The following is a 16,359-nucleotide window of genomic DNA, read 5'->3' on the forward strand; positions in this document are numbered from 1 at the left end:
ACTGATAATGAAAATCAGCATGTTACTTTAAGCATTACATATTTAACACCCAGCCTCATTATCCACACCTTTGTGCAGGCTCAGTGGCTAGAATACTAAACACAGGATGTCAGAGCAGCGGGAAATTCTCACCAGAGGTACTTATTACATTTAAAAAGAGGAAGAAGGGGCACATATTGAAGAACTCTCTGGAAAAGACATGAGGGGTCATTCACATAGGCGTGCAATAAGTTTCACCTCTACATTGGTGTGGGCAGTATGGCATCACAGTAAGCCAGCCAACTGACCCAAGTACTACACACGTACACCGCATTTCATTAGTAGTTCCACTTCCCTTCATTCACACACCCTCAGCACTCGGTATTACATAACTGCATCTCGCATGGGGGCCACTTGGAGTGCAGAGGGAAAGTGGGCAGAGGAGTAGTGAGGGATTTTAATGGAACACACCTGCTATTGTTCACTTTCAACCCAAACTATCACGGACTGACTGCCAGTTGTGAGCTTAGTGCTATACTGCTTTTAACAAATCATCGAAAATACCTGCAGATTTGTTACAAGGAGGCCAAGACGTCTTGTGCAGATAATTGCAATATTTCAGCACTTTTGTTGCACCAGTTTCTGCTTTAGAAATTTGTGTTTTTGATCTGTCTCATGATTTATAATATCTTGCAAAACAGCAGTTTTTCCATGCCTTTACAGACAATGTTGGGAATAGAAAAATCCCAAACGCTGAACAATATAATCTAAATACTGCCGTTTTACATTTATTAATTTTATTTTTGAATATTTTTTATGTATTTACTTTTAGCTTACATGTTGTCACTATAAACCAATAAGAAGACAATTACAGAAAAAAAAAATCCCCCAAAAAACAAAAAGAAAATCACATGATGGCAGTGCGGACTCCCTGGGCAAGTGGCAAGGGGAAATCAGTAAGGGAGTGTTGAATGACTAACGAAATGCAGCATTACTTTTTATACGTAAATATAGTGAAACTGAGATGTTTAATATTACTCTTTTTAAAACCTACTTTATTATTATAACGATGTTTAAAATGTACAAATAAAGGGGACTGATATTTGGCATTTCACTATTTTTTTTTTTTATATGATGTCGTGACTCCTGACAAATTAAGAATTAATTGATTGAAATGCTGTAAATGGTGAATTGTCTTGTTATTGAAATGTGCTATACAAATAAACTTGCCATAACATAACTTTCCCCCTTTACAAATATTTCACTTAGCTACAGAACTGAGATAAATCTTTCAAATTGAGGCTCCTGAGCTGCTACAAATGTGTAAATGTTATTATCTGGAGAAAAAAACCCTTTGTATACGCCATTATTTTTTGCATTTGCATGTTATGTAAATGATGGACAAATTGCCTTAGCAAGCAGAAGTTTATCTCTGTTGATGTAACCTGACGGATGATTAATGAGAAACACTTCCTTCGTATCACACAGAGATACATTTTCATATCAAAACAACCTGCAATAAACGCTGTCAGGTGGGATGTAAATATTTATATTCAACAACATTAAACGGGGAAGCCAAAACAGCAGTTGCTGCTGTGTGGCAAGTTAATCATCTACTCTTGTATGTTTAAACTCTAACAGTGTCAATGTGCACTGCAGTTGAGAGGCTTATTCATTTTACTGTTATTTTAACAGAAGAGATCATGCTTTGGTTTACTACTCTGTCTGCTCTTTCTAACCTCATTCCCACATGGAAATGGAGTTTTCACGCCAAATGAAACACTGCCAGGAGATGCTTTGTAGGTGTTGTGCATCTCTTGCTAAAAAAAAGGGAATTCAGCTTCGAGACAAATGAGTCACCCTGTAAAAAATAAAGAGCCTCGAGCAAGACTGCCCGTCACACAAGTGCTAAACACACACAGAAAAGAAGAAACTAAACAAACAGAGTGCCAGAAAAACATTTTTGTTTGTTGGCTCATAATTGGACACCAAGTGGACGCTTCACCACAGAGCAGAATATTTTTGGGAGCCGTTTCTTGCTTTTAGGAGTTGAGCTTCCTAACTGACAACATATATGAGGAGATTAGCCAGCGTGGGTTCACTTCACTTCTCCTCTGCCCAGCTTTCTCCTTTTATTGCCTTATCAGGAACTGACTCATGCATTATTACCCTGAAAGCTCTCCGCAGTCATCACATTAAACATCTGCAAAACCTTCACAAAAACCTTTTCCACATAACAGACTTCTCATCCATAACACATTCACCATTATCCTGTTCTTTTCTCAGATACCTCATGTCGATTATTTCTTGCCCTCCCTCTACACAGCAATTATCTCTGCTGTCTGCTTTGTCATTCACCCCACAGAGTGAACAGCCAGTACAGCCACTAGAGAATGCAGCACCTGAAACCTTCGCTTTTTAACACCCACACAATGTCTGATGGAAAGAAGTGCATGCAGGAGCCCATAATATGAAAATACATTAACAACACAGTAATGCCTACTAAGACTAGCAAGTAAGAAAAGTAAATGTGTTTGTGACTCTTTTCCCTATTATTTGTGCACCATTATTTCATTCCATGTCTCCTAATGTTTAGTTGTTTACACCACCGCTAAATAGACCCTCTAACTCAGCACAGTGATGCAGCAATTAAGTGAAGCCTAACAGCAACAGAAAAAACTCTTTCTCTAAACAATAAAAATATAAATCATCTCACTGTCACAATAATAGAAATATTCTCCCAAGATGCTTGTATGAAGCGAGCTAGCCTTAATCAAACATGAAGGAAGGCTGTGCTGTAATGTCAGCTACCACCTTTTCAGTGGATTTTAACAGAAACAAAAATGTCAAAAAACATAATAATCAGATGAGAGAACAATTTTTAAATATACTCACTGGTCTTTCATGCTCCAAAATGGAGGACTTCCCAGGCTCATACTCAAAAATACTCTTGGGCTCTGCACGGTACTTTCGTGTGTCCACTTTTCTGTTGGGAGGACCCCATTCATTCCTGGTGCAAGAAAACAAAAGTGTGTTTCTTCTTATAAAGCTGACTAAGTGAGTTAATCAATCAATTATGTCTTTAAGCACATTTTAGATTAATATAATTGAAGAAGGCTCAGAATTTATGTAAACAAAGGAGATATATGTGAGATCCAGAGCCACACCTTTGACTCTGAGCTGGGATTGTCTGCACATGGCTGTCAGATAGAGGTGGCTAAGCTGGTGGCGAGCAGCTAACAGCTAAAATAGTGTTATCATGGTGGGGGACTGCAGTGTAATCAAACACCAAGCCGACGGTCGGCTGTCAGTCAATGTTGAGCATCAGTGAGCATGCATGGCCCTCATCGCTCTGCTGTGTCCGACCCTGTTGGCCCCAATAGTGGTTTTTATATTAATGCTCTGAATGTTCCATACAGCTTATTAAATTCACATAATGCACATAAACTGTAATAATAAACAATCCATCCAATATATTAATTCATGTGCATAACAAGGGGAGATTTCAGGGCACCGGATAGCTCTGTTGGTAGAGTGCCCGCCCCATATTTAGAGGCTATGTGTCCTCATCGCAGTGGCCGCAGGTTCGAGTCCAACAGGCAGCCCTTTGCTCCATATCATCCCCATTCTCTTATCGCCCTTTCCTGTCATCTCTCTAGCTTTCCTATCAAATAAAGGCAATAAACTCCCCCAAAACAACGACTTTGTGAAAGACAAGGGGAGATTTCATTTTCTTTCCTTATATATTAATTGAGGGCCAGTATTCAATACCTAACAAGGTGCAATAAATGAAAGAGGCAAAGCTCCTCTTACGTATCAGTTGAGTCTCTCTCACGGTCACTGTCTCTGGCCCTCAGCTGGAGAAGAGATGGCATTGGTGGAGGTGGTGGGGGTACAGGAGATGGTGAAGGCTCCCGAGGGCCCAGATGCCCTCCGTTGTCCGAGGGGCTTTTGGCGAGTGGCCTGTATGTATGTGTCCGAGGAGCAGGGTGAGCCAGCGTGGTGCTGGATGACAAGTTGTAGTCATCTGTTAAGGACAGATAGGACAGAGGAGAGAATGGAGGGAGAGTAATGGGGCAGAGCAAGCCAAACAAAAGGAGACAAATGGAAAGAAAATACCTATTGTATGAGACACAACTTTTTACATACATACATCCCTCACCATTGTTTATGACTGCATAAGTTGCATTGTATGTGTCAGAATAGTCATCATCTGTAGGAGAAAGGAACAAAGACTGATTGGGATACAGACATACTTTCTAGTGCAGAGAGTTAAAGTATGTAGTTTCCTCTCCTGAGAGAACAGCACCTTTCGTCAGCTTGAATACAGTCAGTTACAAAGTAATTTCCAACACTGACCATTTTTCACAGCGCAGAAAAGTAACAAAACCACCCAAGCAGCATAAACCACTTCCTCTTTGTTCACCTACAAGCTCAGCACGTCTTACACAATTGTTTTTCAAACATTCTGAGTTAAAAGAAGGCCTACAGACGCAGTGTATTAACCAGAATTTGTCATAACCATGAGTATTTGATTCTGGCTAAATTCAAAGCTGCTGTTTTCTGCAAGTGAGGAAACTACTTTTTTGACTTCAAGTCTACAGGGGGTTACTAAAAACACAGACTTTGGTGGGGCCAGAATATGAGAATATGTGAGTATTCAAAGAGCCATGGGAACTCTCCAAGATGCATCAGAAAGATAATCATGGGCCTGTAGATGTTTTTAGGCACACACAGTTGTGAAAAAGTATGTGTGTTTGAGTGTGTGCTGCAGCAGAAGAGGCCTGAGCAGTTTAGAACAAACAAGCTTTGAACTGACTGTGTGATACTGTCGAGCCCATAAAATTAGAGCAGATTTCCCAGGACAGCTCTGTGTCTATTAGAGGTTTCTCTCAATTCCTCCTCCTCCTCTCCAGACTCTCTTGCTCTCATCTAATGAGTTCTGGCTCTGAGGTTCTCTGGGTCTTTTGGTTTAACAAGAACTGACATACATAGACACACAAAGATACACACATACACAAGAGTGTACACAAGCATGCATGCTTGGCCAATTCCTCTCATAAAACCTGATGATCAAATCACATCAAATAATAGGACATTTCTGCCTTTCAGTGTAATTCAGGACAGACTCACCCGCTTTGTGAACCTTGTGGATCTGTTTAAACATCGTCTTGTACCAATCCTTAGGCCGATCCACCGTCTGTGGAGAGAGAAATAACTATAAAGATTTATGTGCCTCGAAATGCAACATAAACTGGATAGCTGAAACTGGAAAGTAAAGAGGGCTCCTACTATTTTATGGGACTGACTACTTACTGAGGAGAGAAAAACACACTCTTAGCCTTTCTAGAAATCCATATTTCACATAAAGAGATTTTAACCTGTGCTGAGACGTGAATAAATTATTTATAAAGATTAAATCAACGAGAAACACTGCATATACTGAGGATGACTACATCCCCTTTTTTTCATTTTCACAATAAATAATCTTGTCAAGATTCATTTACATCAAACTATCTAACATAAAGGTCCAGTGTGTAGGTTTTTAGATGGCAAATATTGGCAGAAATGGTACATAATAATCATAGCTATGTGTTCATTAGTGTATAATCACCTGAAAAAAACAATTGTTGTGCTTTCATTAAATGAGCCATTTATATTTACATACAGAGGGGATCCTCTCCCACAAAGTCTGCAAAGTTATTCTACAGCAGCCCAGAACAGACAAACCAAACACCGGCTCTTGACAGTGCAGTTTGCATTTTCACATTAGTCTCAGTAGTTTTCCTACACACAAGTTTCAGTTCTCTATCCTCACCACTAGTTACCACTACATCCTACACACTTGACCTTTAATTTGAGGTTTAAATCTTTGTGAACTGTACATTCATCCCTTGATGTTATGTGACAAAGACTTTTCAATTTTGAGGAATTTTATATTAGAAATCTCTCTCAGTTCCCTTCCGCTAAAACATTCAAATTCTGTTGTTGAATCGTTTTGAACTCAGGAAGGTGTGCAGACATTTATCCAATCAGATGTGATTTGGGGCAACAAGCTAAACATAATATAAACCAGACTCGACTATTAGCTCGCACTAGCTAAAACAATGATCTCGGAAAGGACGTGTGTTTGGATATCAGTTCGCAAAGAGCATTCCCAAAGAATTTGCTATTTTAAAGGCTTATTTTAACATATGGCCAGGGACTACATGTAAAAATTAGCCGTGACACAATCAACAGATGTGGATCAATGTGCATCATTTGTGAAAATAAACAAATAAATGCATAAATAACATATTTTGTTGTAGATGTTATTTTATCATTCCTTAACAACAAAAAAGAGAAAAAAAACAGGATGTTTCATCATCTGAATGTATCACCTTTTAAATATATAATATCTGTATAAATTGCCACAACATCCAATCATAACGCCAGAGAAAGACATAACAGTTCTACGTGAAACTTGATAAACTACCAATGCAGTTTGTTTTGGTATAAGTATGCTTGCGTCTTTTAAGGAGATTGTGCCTATTTTCAGAAATCAATGTAAGCAGGTTTGGCTTTACAGAGGATACAGAAGCCATGTTGCTACAAAACCAAAGTGGGAGCTCCTGGTGCTCTGCCTGGAAAATCCAGGAGAAACTCTGGTATGTGTGTCTTTGTGTATACAGTATAGATCTAACAGCCACTTGAAAAAAGAGCTATCAAATGGCAGAGAGACTTAATCCTCCCTTTATTCAGTAGCGCTAAACACTGGGTCTGGACTCTGGTCAGAGAGGAGGCAGTTTGGCTCCACAGTGAAGGAGTGTGTGTGACTGAGCATGTAGCATTGGCACAACCAAGAGACGGGCCAATTACCACTTCACTCTCCATGGTTACCACATAAAGTGCGCACAAAAATGTTTGTCTGCTCACAACAAGGAGCATCTGTTTTTCTTCTTTCCAGCCTTTTTGTTCTTTTCACCTTTTCTCTTTGCTTTTATAGCCTGTCTCTCATTCTTCCCGTAACTCTGTCTCACTCATTCTGTAGTTGATCATGTCCACCTTCAAATGCTGCTCTTTACGACATAGATAACTGAGTGAAGTGTTAATACACGAAAAGCCTACACAGAGATAACGCACTTTGACAAGAAAGCAGCGAGAATCTTGCAGTGCTAAAAGAGAGACCTTGACTTAGCTTATCTTAATAACTAACACACAGAGGCAGGGTAAAAGAGATACTGAGAGATTTTAAGAGGGAGAGAGAGAGGGCTTTTGGGATCAAAAACTGCTGACAGCTGAAAGTAAACCCCTCTCGTGAGCCCAATAACATATCAAGACAACAGAAATGTGTTAATAGATACTCCTGTTCAACACCACGGCATCTAACTGTCTCACACTGCTGCACACCAATGTGTTTGGCTCAGTGTACGTTTGACCTCACCGTGCGGATGGCAATGGGGATGCCGGAGTCGTCCACAGGGCCGATGCCTTCATAATGAGGGGCTTTAATGATGGACACCTTTTTCTCCTCTTCGGAGAAGCGGGCGATGGGCACGGTGCTGCTGATGCTTGTGTGGCCCGACACCACAGACTCTCTGGTAACTGACTCACTGCCCTCTGGATATGAGGAGGAGGAAGAGAGGAAAGAGAACAACAAATTGTCAGTCATAGCTGCGAATAATCAAACAGTTTGGGCATCAACACAGGCTGAACAAGCGAACACTGAATCATCCTGAGATTAACTGCTCTTTTGTATGCTCCAAGATTTGAGTAGTACAAGAACAACCACTTCCTTTCTCTCCATTCTGTGCTAATTAATTTCATACTGTGCTCCACAACTAAATGGTTCTGTCTTTACTAATAATTATACCCATCAAATCCTGGGCTTATAACAAATGTAGTAACCGTAAGAACCAATAACTATTTAATTGATATGGACAGTGATATGGCGTTTTCAAGTATGAATAATTTGTTCCTTGCCTGAGAAGGGTTGCCCCCCCCCCTCTCCACTGCCCCGCTGATCAGCTCTCACATTAGTTGTTCTGTAACCAAGAACACTTGCTTCATCATCTAAACGACATTTTTGTTGTGCTTTAGTGTAGAAAAGGGTGCCGCTGATGGACACTGCTGCCCCATGGACCATCTTCAGTGGGGGAACAGCAGAGAAGCAAGGCAGGCTCTGCTCCTGGCCAGGGAGGAGCCACATTTAAAGGGTGCAGACCTCTCCGCCTTCCACCAAAGCTCTGACTACAGGTCGAAGGTGCCAGTAAAGGCTGCTCTGGGTCTTTCCACGCTGAGCTGCACTGCCGTCTGATATAGAGGCACCAGTATTAATTTGAGACTATATACTTTAACCATAACTGGTTAAAAACTCTACTTGTAGTCATGCTAAGTAGCAGTCCACTTGTGATTTGGTGCAGTTAGGGTTGACACCTGATGCATACCCAGTGTTTCCCACAGAATCAGAATCTATGTGAGGAGGCAGCTGACTTCCTGGTTTTTTTTTTTTTGTTTGTTTGTTTTTGTGTTTTTTATTATTCTGTGCCCCTTTTTACAATTCAGACGTTTTTGCAGGCCCGTAAATGCAGCACAGTTATTTCATGAATTGCGTCAGTCAGACAGGGTTCCCACACATTCTCATGGACAAAATTTCAAAACTTTTCAATGACTTTTCAAGGACTTTAAAAAAAAATTCTTGCCCCACTTGTCCAGTGTTTCCCACATGAGGGACATGAAGGTTCAAGGACCATTGGAAATGAGAAAATCCAACAATTTCTGTTTCTGGCTATGATAAATAGTGTCATTTTGGCCATTTTTTAGGAAAACATGCCTTCCAAACCAGTTTAAGATAATGAATGCAAACTTGTAGACCCAGCACAATGAACAGTTAAGTTTCACTATCACTGTGCCTGATACTGATGCTCTACTGCTCCGTCTGTGACAACAGTATTTTCTGCACTACAAGAATGTGCCACAATGAATAACTGTAATTGGTCAAATATCAAATATGTAGTGAAACAGTTCTAGCCAAGTAATTGACGAAGACATAATGACCTCCCTAATAATGCATTTGGATGAGTTCCCCATGTCATACAGTTAGCACTGTTTTTTTTCCCCAAGGAATCGCTAATAAACCATAGGCTTTCCTTTACTCAAATGAAGGGACAAAATATCAGTGACTTACCTGAACTCCTGCTCTGTCTCTGGAGCCCAGTGTGGAGTGAGGCAGGGGGAGGAGGGTAGGATGGAGGAGAGAGGGGCCTCTGTGGATGGCCAGTACTTCCATTCATGGCATGAGAGAGGACTTGGCCCTAGGAGTGACCCACAAGCCAGAAACAGATATTCAGTCACTAATAATCAGAAAGGGCACAAAAATGTAAAAATTGACATTTACAATGAGGAATGTTGCTGTTCTGACCTACAACATTAGATATAATATAGATATGATTGCAAATATTTTTTAAAAAAGTAGGAAAACAAGAGAATGGTTAGTTTTATGAATACATTATTAGTCATCATTTTGCTTAAACTTAACATTTAAAGGCCTAGAGGAGCCTATTATAGAAATGAAAGTACAAGTAGACAGATATTGGGGCTGATATGATTCATAGGAGTTGCTGAATCTGGAGTGACTGTATAATGTAAGAACGGTTAGTGAGGGGAAGGGGCACTTATTGAATCATTTTACTTTAAAATAGACAGAGGAGATTAAAACAGTGACGGTAAGCAAACATAAGTCTTCAGATATACATTTTTAAATTAGTTGTGACAAACAAGACAGACAGGATACAGTTACAATGGGATGCTCTTCTGAAGAATGCTCTCCCATTCAACATGACACAGGACCATATGATTTCATCTGATAAAGGATAAAAACACAGGATTTTAATTTTAAGGCCAGCGTGTTTAGATCAAAGATTCATGATAGCTCTAAAACCAATGAGTACCTCGCAAAAAATACAAATGCAGTCAGTTCACATCATAAAGCAACACACAAACACTGTGTTGACAACACTTACTGCCAGTGTATCTAGACGAGCATCTACACAGGAAGAATTTCAGGCGTGATTTTCAGTCTTTCTCACACACGTCTCACAGAACAGATTCTATTTTAAACAATCCAGCTGTCTACACAGGCTGCGTGATGACAGGCTGTGTTTTACTCGCACTATACATGTGTAACTGTGACCCAAAGCAGATTTTTACACTTCCAGTCAATTTTGGGCTGAGTGATGCCAAAACATGGGTGACCTACACTCAATACTGTGCCAAACAAAATCATTGTGTGTAGACACAGATGGAGCCCTGGAGCTGCCGCTGTTATCTTGCTGCTCACGCTTCACCTTCAGTGTAAACATGCTGTTAGTCTGACTTCTAACTTACTCCTGTTAAGTGCTGAGGTATACAGTGACATGGTTAATTCAATGATACTGAGCAGATTTCTGCTGCTGTGTTAAAGCTGGTTCATTATCACTTAGTTCCAACAGTGTTGGTCTTGTGTATCGATACTTTCTTGGTTGGAGAAGTGAAGATATTTCTCACTTGATTACACTGATTAAGGATGCAAGCCACAAAGCTTGGAGTAAACAGTAGCAATTAGGTCATCAGTCCTTGATACCTTTAAGGTATCGAAATAAACCAGGTCTTCTCCATAGTTTTCCAGTTAAATGATACCTACATTCAATTCTTTTCATTGCCAGATCAAAAAAAAAAAGACCATTTGTAAAGGTTTGCTCACAGTCAATCACTGCAAGGGTTCTTCAGTTTCAGGTGAAATGTGATTGGCCCACTACCACAGCAGCTTAAACCCATATAGTCTGTGGTGTGGCAAAGTCAATTTGACGGAGCTGGCAGTTCAGCGTGCCAAGATGCCGCTAAACCTTAGTATGTATGACAATTCTACACAACTGACATCTGATTGCATTTTCTGGGAATGCTTCCATTCACATGATGGGTATCAAATAAAGTTAAAAACAAGACATCAAATGCAGCATTCTATTGGTATCATCATCAAACAATACCCAGCCCTAGTGGCAGCATAATATAACTTTGATTGGCATAACAGGCACAAAGCTAATACTTGGCTAAGAAGAAGCCAATGTCAGATGTTGTTCTGACAAAATTGTGATTCCATGTCAATATTAATCTTGTTGCAACTGCTAAAGCAAGGTGCACATAGAAATGTATCGCAAGATGTCCCACGTTATCAGTCACCCTAGTATCAAAAGCTGTATTTGGGCTTGCTGGAGCCTGAAATGTGTTATGGCAGGTCTTCTAAAACATTGTGATGCATGTTGCGATGTTTATATACATTTTGTTCTTTTTTTTTTTTGCAATGCGGTCTTAAATTCACACATTATTATTATGAGGAATTTAGTGTTTTCCAAAGAATTTGAATATATTTGTGAGTGTGGGGGGTGGGGGGCAGCAACAGCTGATCGCAGACAATCAGCTGTCAATGCAGCAGAAAAGGTAGTCTCCATGAGTTGCCTTCCTCCTGCTTTTACTGTCTGGTTAGCGTGAGCTAACGCAGCGCAATGTGATCTCATCTCTACTCATCAAAAATTGCAGCTTCGTAAGACTCCTTGAATCCACTGTGAACATCACACATGACCTGTTAATCTCACACCAACACTCAAACGCCTCGCCTCTGTTGTTAAACCTGTTAATAACTGTTGGGTAACCTTAACTGTGTGATGCTTACAGTTAGCCCTGTCACCATGTGTCTCTGTCCCACACAGAGCTCTGGTCCTGCAGCAGCTGTCGCATGATAAACAGAAAGAGAGAGAGATAGGGGAGCGGAACGAAGCAATACACTTCAAACAGCTCTACAATGAAATGAGATTTTATCTATTTTAAACAGTCAAATTTGTGGTAAAGTTCCAGTGATTGGACACACTTGCAAGGTCATGTAGAATTTATGGGATCGTCTGAATTTGCACTAATTGTTGGGATTCCAACATCGCAACGTCCTGGAGGGACTGACTCTATGAGAGAGCCCCTTACATCTATCTCCAGCGCAACATAATGAGCTGACATGACACATACTACTGTCTTCACACATGTTACATTATAAGACTTGCAGCCAACAGCATCCAACTTCACCCTGCTACAACATCTCTGAACAATGGTTTTGTCTTGTCGTGAATTTTTGATATGAACTGGCCTTAAGAGACATAATTGCACTGGATTGCAAAAAAGGCATAACAGAGAAACAAAGACAAGCACGTAAACAAAGACGAGCACATAGAGCTCTAAAGAGTACAAACACATTAACATATTAAGGGATCATTAGGTTGTAGTTGATGGTTAGTAAAAGGTAAAAATCGGTAGTAATGACACATTTTGTAAAGGTTTGGTTCAGCCATCCAAATGAGTGGGAGCAGGGAACCATTCGTTTTTGGTAATGATGTGTGTTACAGCGGTGACTTGTTGGGATAATTACGTTAGTGACAGTGGCTGCAGCAGCAGTGGAGGCCGCAAAGGTTGTTAGCACATCATCGGGGCCAGCAGTGGATGTGTAGGTAGAGACATGGCTGAGGGTGGGCGATGGCGTGGGTGAGGCGCCAGGTGAGTCCAGGCTACAGATCTGCAGCTCGTCCAGCAGACCCGCCGTGGATGACGAGTAGTGGCTGAGAGCTGACACCGTCACAGGGGAAGCCGAGGGTGACACGTAGCCACTGATGCTCACACTGCTGATTGTGGTAAGGCTCGGCCTGCTGACTGCACCGGCTCCGCTAGGAACATACGGGGTTGGCGATAGAGCCTTGGGCATTAGGCCAGGCAGGTAGTCGAGTGAATCTGAGCTGTGGCAGCGATAGGGGGAGTGCCGTGCTGTGGGGTCGGGGGATGGAGGCCCCTGGTGTTGAAGGGAGAGGGAGTTGATTGGAAAAGGAGGAAAGGAGGAGAGTGCTTAGTGACATCACTCATTAGCCACGTTGTCACAAAGGATGTGTGGAAGGAGCCAAACAGAGGGTGAAATGCTGCTGTGAAATCACACTCATGTGGTGGCAGCATCACCTTCTGAAACATGATTAATGCTGTGAACTAAAGAGGCTCTGTTAGTTCAAACACTGTGGAAGGCAGCAAATACAGCTTACAGACTGGCAAAAAATAAATAAAACACTTGGTTATCACACATACAGTATGAGTTCACACATGTAGAACCACTTTTAGTTTGGTTGGTTGGATGGCAGCACCAAGACTAAAGGGCAACACACACAGGCAGCAGATGGCGTGCATCAAAACACCTGCAATTCTTTTTTATTTATTTAAGGCCAACCAATAGCTGCCTCAAGGAACCCCATCGTCAGACTTCCCAGTGTTTGTATGCATCGAGACACCAGAAAAACAGCAACTTTATCACATCTGGCCTCATTTGTATCTGAGTACTTCTTCTGTTCATACGGCACGTTTAGTGTGAGTGGGTGTCAATTGATGTTACGCAACCAGTGTGTTATCCTTTTATCACACTTGATGTCACTAAGACAAAAACCACCTTGAAATGCACACAGTCATTGCTCTCTCTTGTTCTGTTGTCACAGTATGTAGTCAGTTATGTACCAACAGCTCTGCAGGAGAAGGTCGTGGTGGAATCGCGGGAGGAGCCTTTGTTATCTCCACCTGGGCTGAAGCTGGACTTGGGGTTTGATTTGAGGCTCGATCTGGGACCTTGAGCTCCACTGTGCTGTTTTGACGCTCTGGATGCTTCTCGGGGCCCAAGTGGACAGAAAGTGAGGCTGCCTGGGTCAAGGGCTGAGACAAGGGGGGACCTCTTTGTGGAGGTGGGGAAGTGGGTGGAGGGGAACCTGTGGACTGGGTCTTAGGTTGAAAGTCAAGGTAAGAGTTGCTGTGATCCGGGGGGTCAGGGATGGTGACAGGGGTTATTTTAAGGGAAGACACTTTACGCTCCTGGGCCTGTGTATTAGTGGTGGCAGATGCATTACAGTTGCTAATATCATTGGATACAGTGGACTGGTGTGTCTGCTGGACTGAGTTTGCATTGGTCTCTGAGTAGGAGTAAGAAGATTTGCTACTAATAGTGTAGGACTCTTTCAAAACAGCTTTCTCATTCTGCGTGAATGTTAGCATTCCAGGGCTAAAATCATTAGCCAGGGCAACAAGGGAGCTGTAGTCTGGTGGATTAGTGCCTGTGGGTGAGAAATGGAAACTCTCTCTCCTGGGGGGTGGTAATGGTATTGGATTGGTATCCTTATTGGCCAATTAGAAAGCAACAGCCAATGTAAGTTCAAACAAAAACAACAACAAAGAAAAATCATCAGTGCAAAGCTTGATACAAATCATCAACTTGTTCCAAAAGCATAATTATAAATACCACATGGTTCTGTGCAAATTATCCATAATTATGACAGTCTGTGGTGTCATAAGAAAATTATTTTCACGCAGACTTTTGCAAGCAAACCCCAAATGTTTGGATTAAACAGTGGTTCCCAACCTTTGTCCTTAAGGGACCCCTTTTCTGTTATTGAGTAAACTGATGGCCCCTGATATTTAAGGATATTTCAAATTATATTTAATGCATAGCAGAAATATTACAGAATAACTTACAAACTGTGCAACTAACCAAAATAGTGGCCGCTATGAGTGCTGGAAGTTTGTTTAAAACTTCAGTGTTTTCTTCTCCCTGAAGCTCGGCCATTGTTATCTCTTTGGTTGTGTTAAGTGTGTACACTTCCAATGCAGGACAAGACTGTAAGCACAGAGTGAGGGCTAAGATATAGGCAGACTGTGTGTATATATATATATATATATGTATATATATATATATATATTTCAATGTTTTCTACACTCCTTAACATCAAGAACGCTTCGTGACCCCCCCTGTGCCGCTTTAGCAACCCCCAGTAGTGGTTTGGAGCCCCAGGTTAGGGACCAGTCAATTAAACTTTAAAAAGCATTTTAAAGAAGTAAAAACACAAATGCCAACATCTGTCAGTGTGATGTATAAGACATTTTACCTGTGTTGGTGACTTTTTGTCCTGCAGGTTGGGTCTGACACTGCGGAAGCCTTTGGCAGCAAGAGATGAGCTGCTGGCGTCTCCATTCTTAAGGCCATCTGTTGCACTGCGTGACCGCCAAGAATCTGGAGATAAAATTACTTATATTAACATTTCACACTGCAGTGTTTTGATTAGGTTCTCCTTTTAATGGAGTATTTCCTGTTTTTTTTTTCATTTTATTCAAAGATTCTCAACTCCAAATCACCACAAGAAACAGAGACTTACCCAAGTCTGATGAGTGAGAGTCACTCCCTGAGGAACAGAGAAGACACAGCAACGATAAGTAACACAAGTGAATGTGTGGGCACGTTTATTCCTGCAACAAATGTCAGTACTACTGCATAGGGTTACATCTGAAGTAGTCTTCACATTGCACAAAATGCTTTAGAGGTTTAAGTGTTAGAAAGAGAATCTTGATGGTCGTGGGAAGGGAGTAGATGAAGCTTTGAAAAGACAAACTGAAGAGGACAAAGCACAGAACTGAGAAGAAGCTCCATTTTAAGGATTGCATGACTTATCCTGATGGCATACATATTATCACGTGCTATTTTCTTGTAAACAGAGAACAGAAAGCGCCACAAATTCACAGAGCAAACTAACAACTGGTTAGGATTTAAGGTCCAATATGCTATTGGTACAGACACTACAAATTTCTAAAGGTAAAAGTAGCACAGCTTTGATATGTCAATTAAGGATATATCCACAGATTATTTGTATGAAAGTGGGCTTTATTCAGCCGGTTGTTTTTCATGTGCAATGGGCATAAATGCTCTATTACAGAAATAACTACAGGCTTTTTACAGTAAAAAGAGGAGAGAAGTGCTTAAGACATTACATGCACATCAAGACTTAATAGACCACTTCACTCCTAAAACTAATAAAGGACAAAATCCTCGAGAGCACACTAATGTCGGCCCCATTACTGAACAAGAGATTAAAATCTACACAGCAGAATGACCACAGTGCAGGGAGCCACACTTTCATGAAGGATAATTTCACTTTATCTCAACCTGGCATATTTCCAATAGATGTGGCTATTGTAGTTCTATGGGTCGTGATAATAGTGATCATGTCTGCCTAGGTCAAACTGGTCACTATAAGAGGATGATTATTATATTTGATCTTTTCTTTATTCCTCATGCTGGCGGCACTCAATTGATTATTTTATATTACATGAATATAAAATAATTAAATGGACAGTTTCACTATTTACTGAATTTTATTGACTGTTTAAAAATACAGTGCAGCTCTTAAGTGACTGGGTATTATCAACCCACGTAACAAGGATGGCTTTAACCACAGGTGCTCTCCCCATACGCATTTGTTTTCAGTCTCCATCACTAGCGTCAATAAGCTTCAAGGAGACACCGTTTTACAT

At 40.9% G+C, this 16,359-nt stretch overlaps 1 protein-coding gene across 1 annotated transcript in view; it reads right to left on the reverse strand.

Annotated features, from left to right (window-relative positions):
• The window catches only part of sorbs2a (sorbin and SH3 domain containing 2a), a 59,631-nt gene that overhangs the window by 18,002 nt on the left and 25,270 nt on the right, over positions 1 to 16,359 (reverse strand). Inside the window, exons 5-14 of the mRNA XM_088075860.1 lie at positions 15,207 to 15,233; positions 14,940 to 15,064; positions 13,525 to 14,172; positions 12,407 to 12,820; positions 9,146 to 9,272; positions 7,403 to 7,578; positions 5,113 to 5,179; positions 4,142 to 4,192; positions 3,793 to 4,006; positions 2,875 to 2,989 (exon numbers count right to left, since the gene is read on the reverse strand). Of these exons, the coding sequence (XP_087931986.1) occupies positions 2,875 to 2,989; positions 3,793 to 4,006; positions 4,142 to 4,192; positions 5,113 to 5,179; positions 7,403 to 7,578; positions 9,146 to 9,272; positions 12,407 to 12,820; positions 13,525 to 14,172; positions 14,940 to 15,064; positions 15,207 to 15,233 (1,964 nt within the window). The remainder of the gene's footprint in view (positions 1 to 2,874; positions 2,990 to 3,792; positions 4,007 to 4,141; positions 4,193 to 5,112; positions 5,180 to 7,402; positions 7,579 to 9,145; positions 9,273 to 12,406; positions 12,821 to 13,524; positions 14,173 to 14,939; positions 15,065 to 15,206; positions 15,234 to 16,359) is intronic.

This window comes from Plectropomus leopardus, chromosome 3 (assembly GCF_026936395.1).
Source record: "Plectropomus leopardus strain MGB_pleo_1.0 chromosome 3, ASM2693639v1, whole genome shotgun sequence".
NCBI lineage: Eukaryota > Metazoa > Chordata > Actinopteri > Perciformes > Serranidae > Plectropomus > Plectropomus leopardus.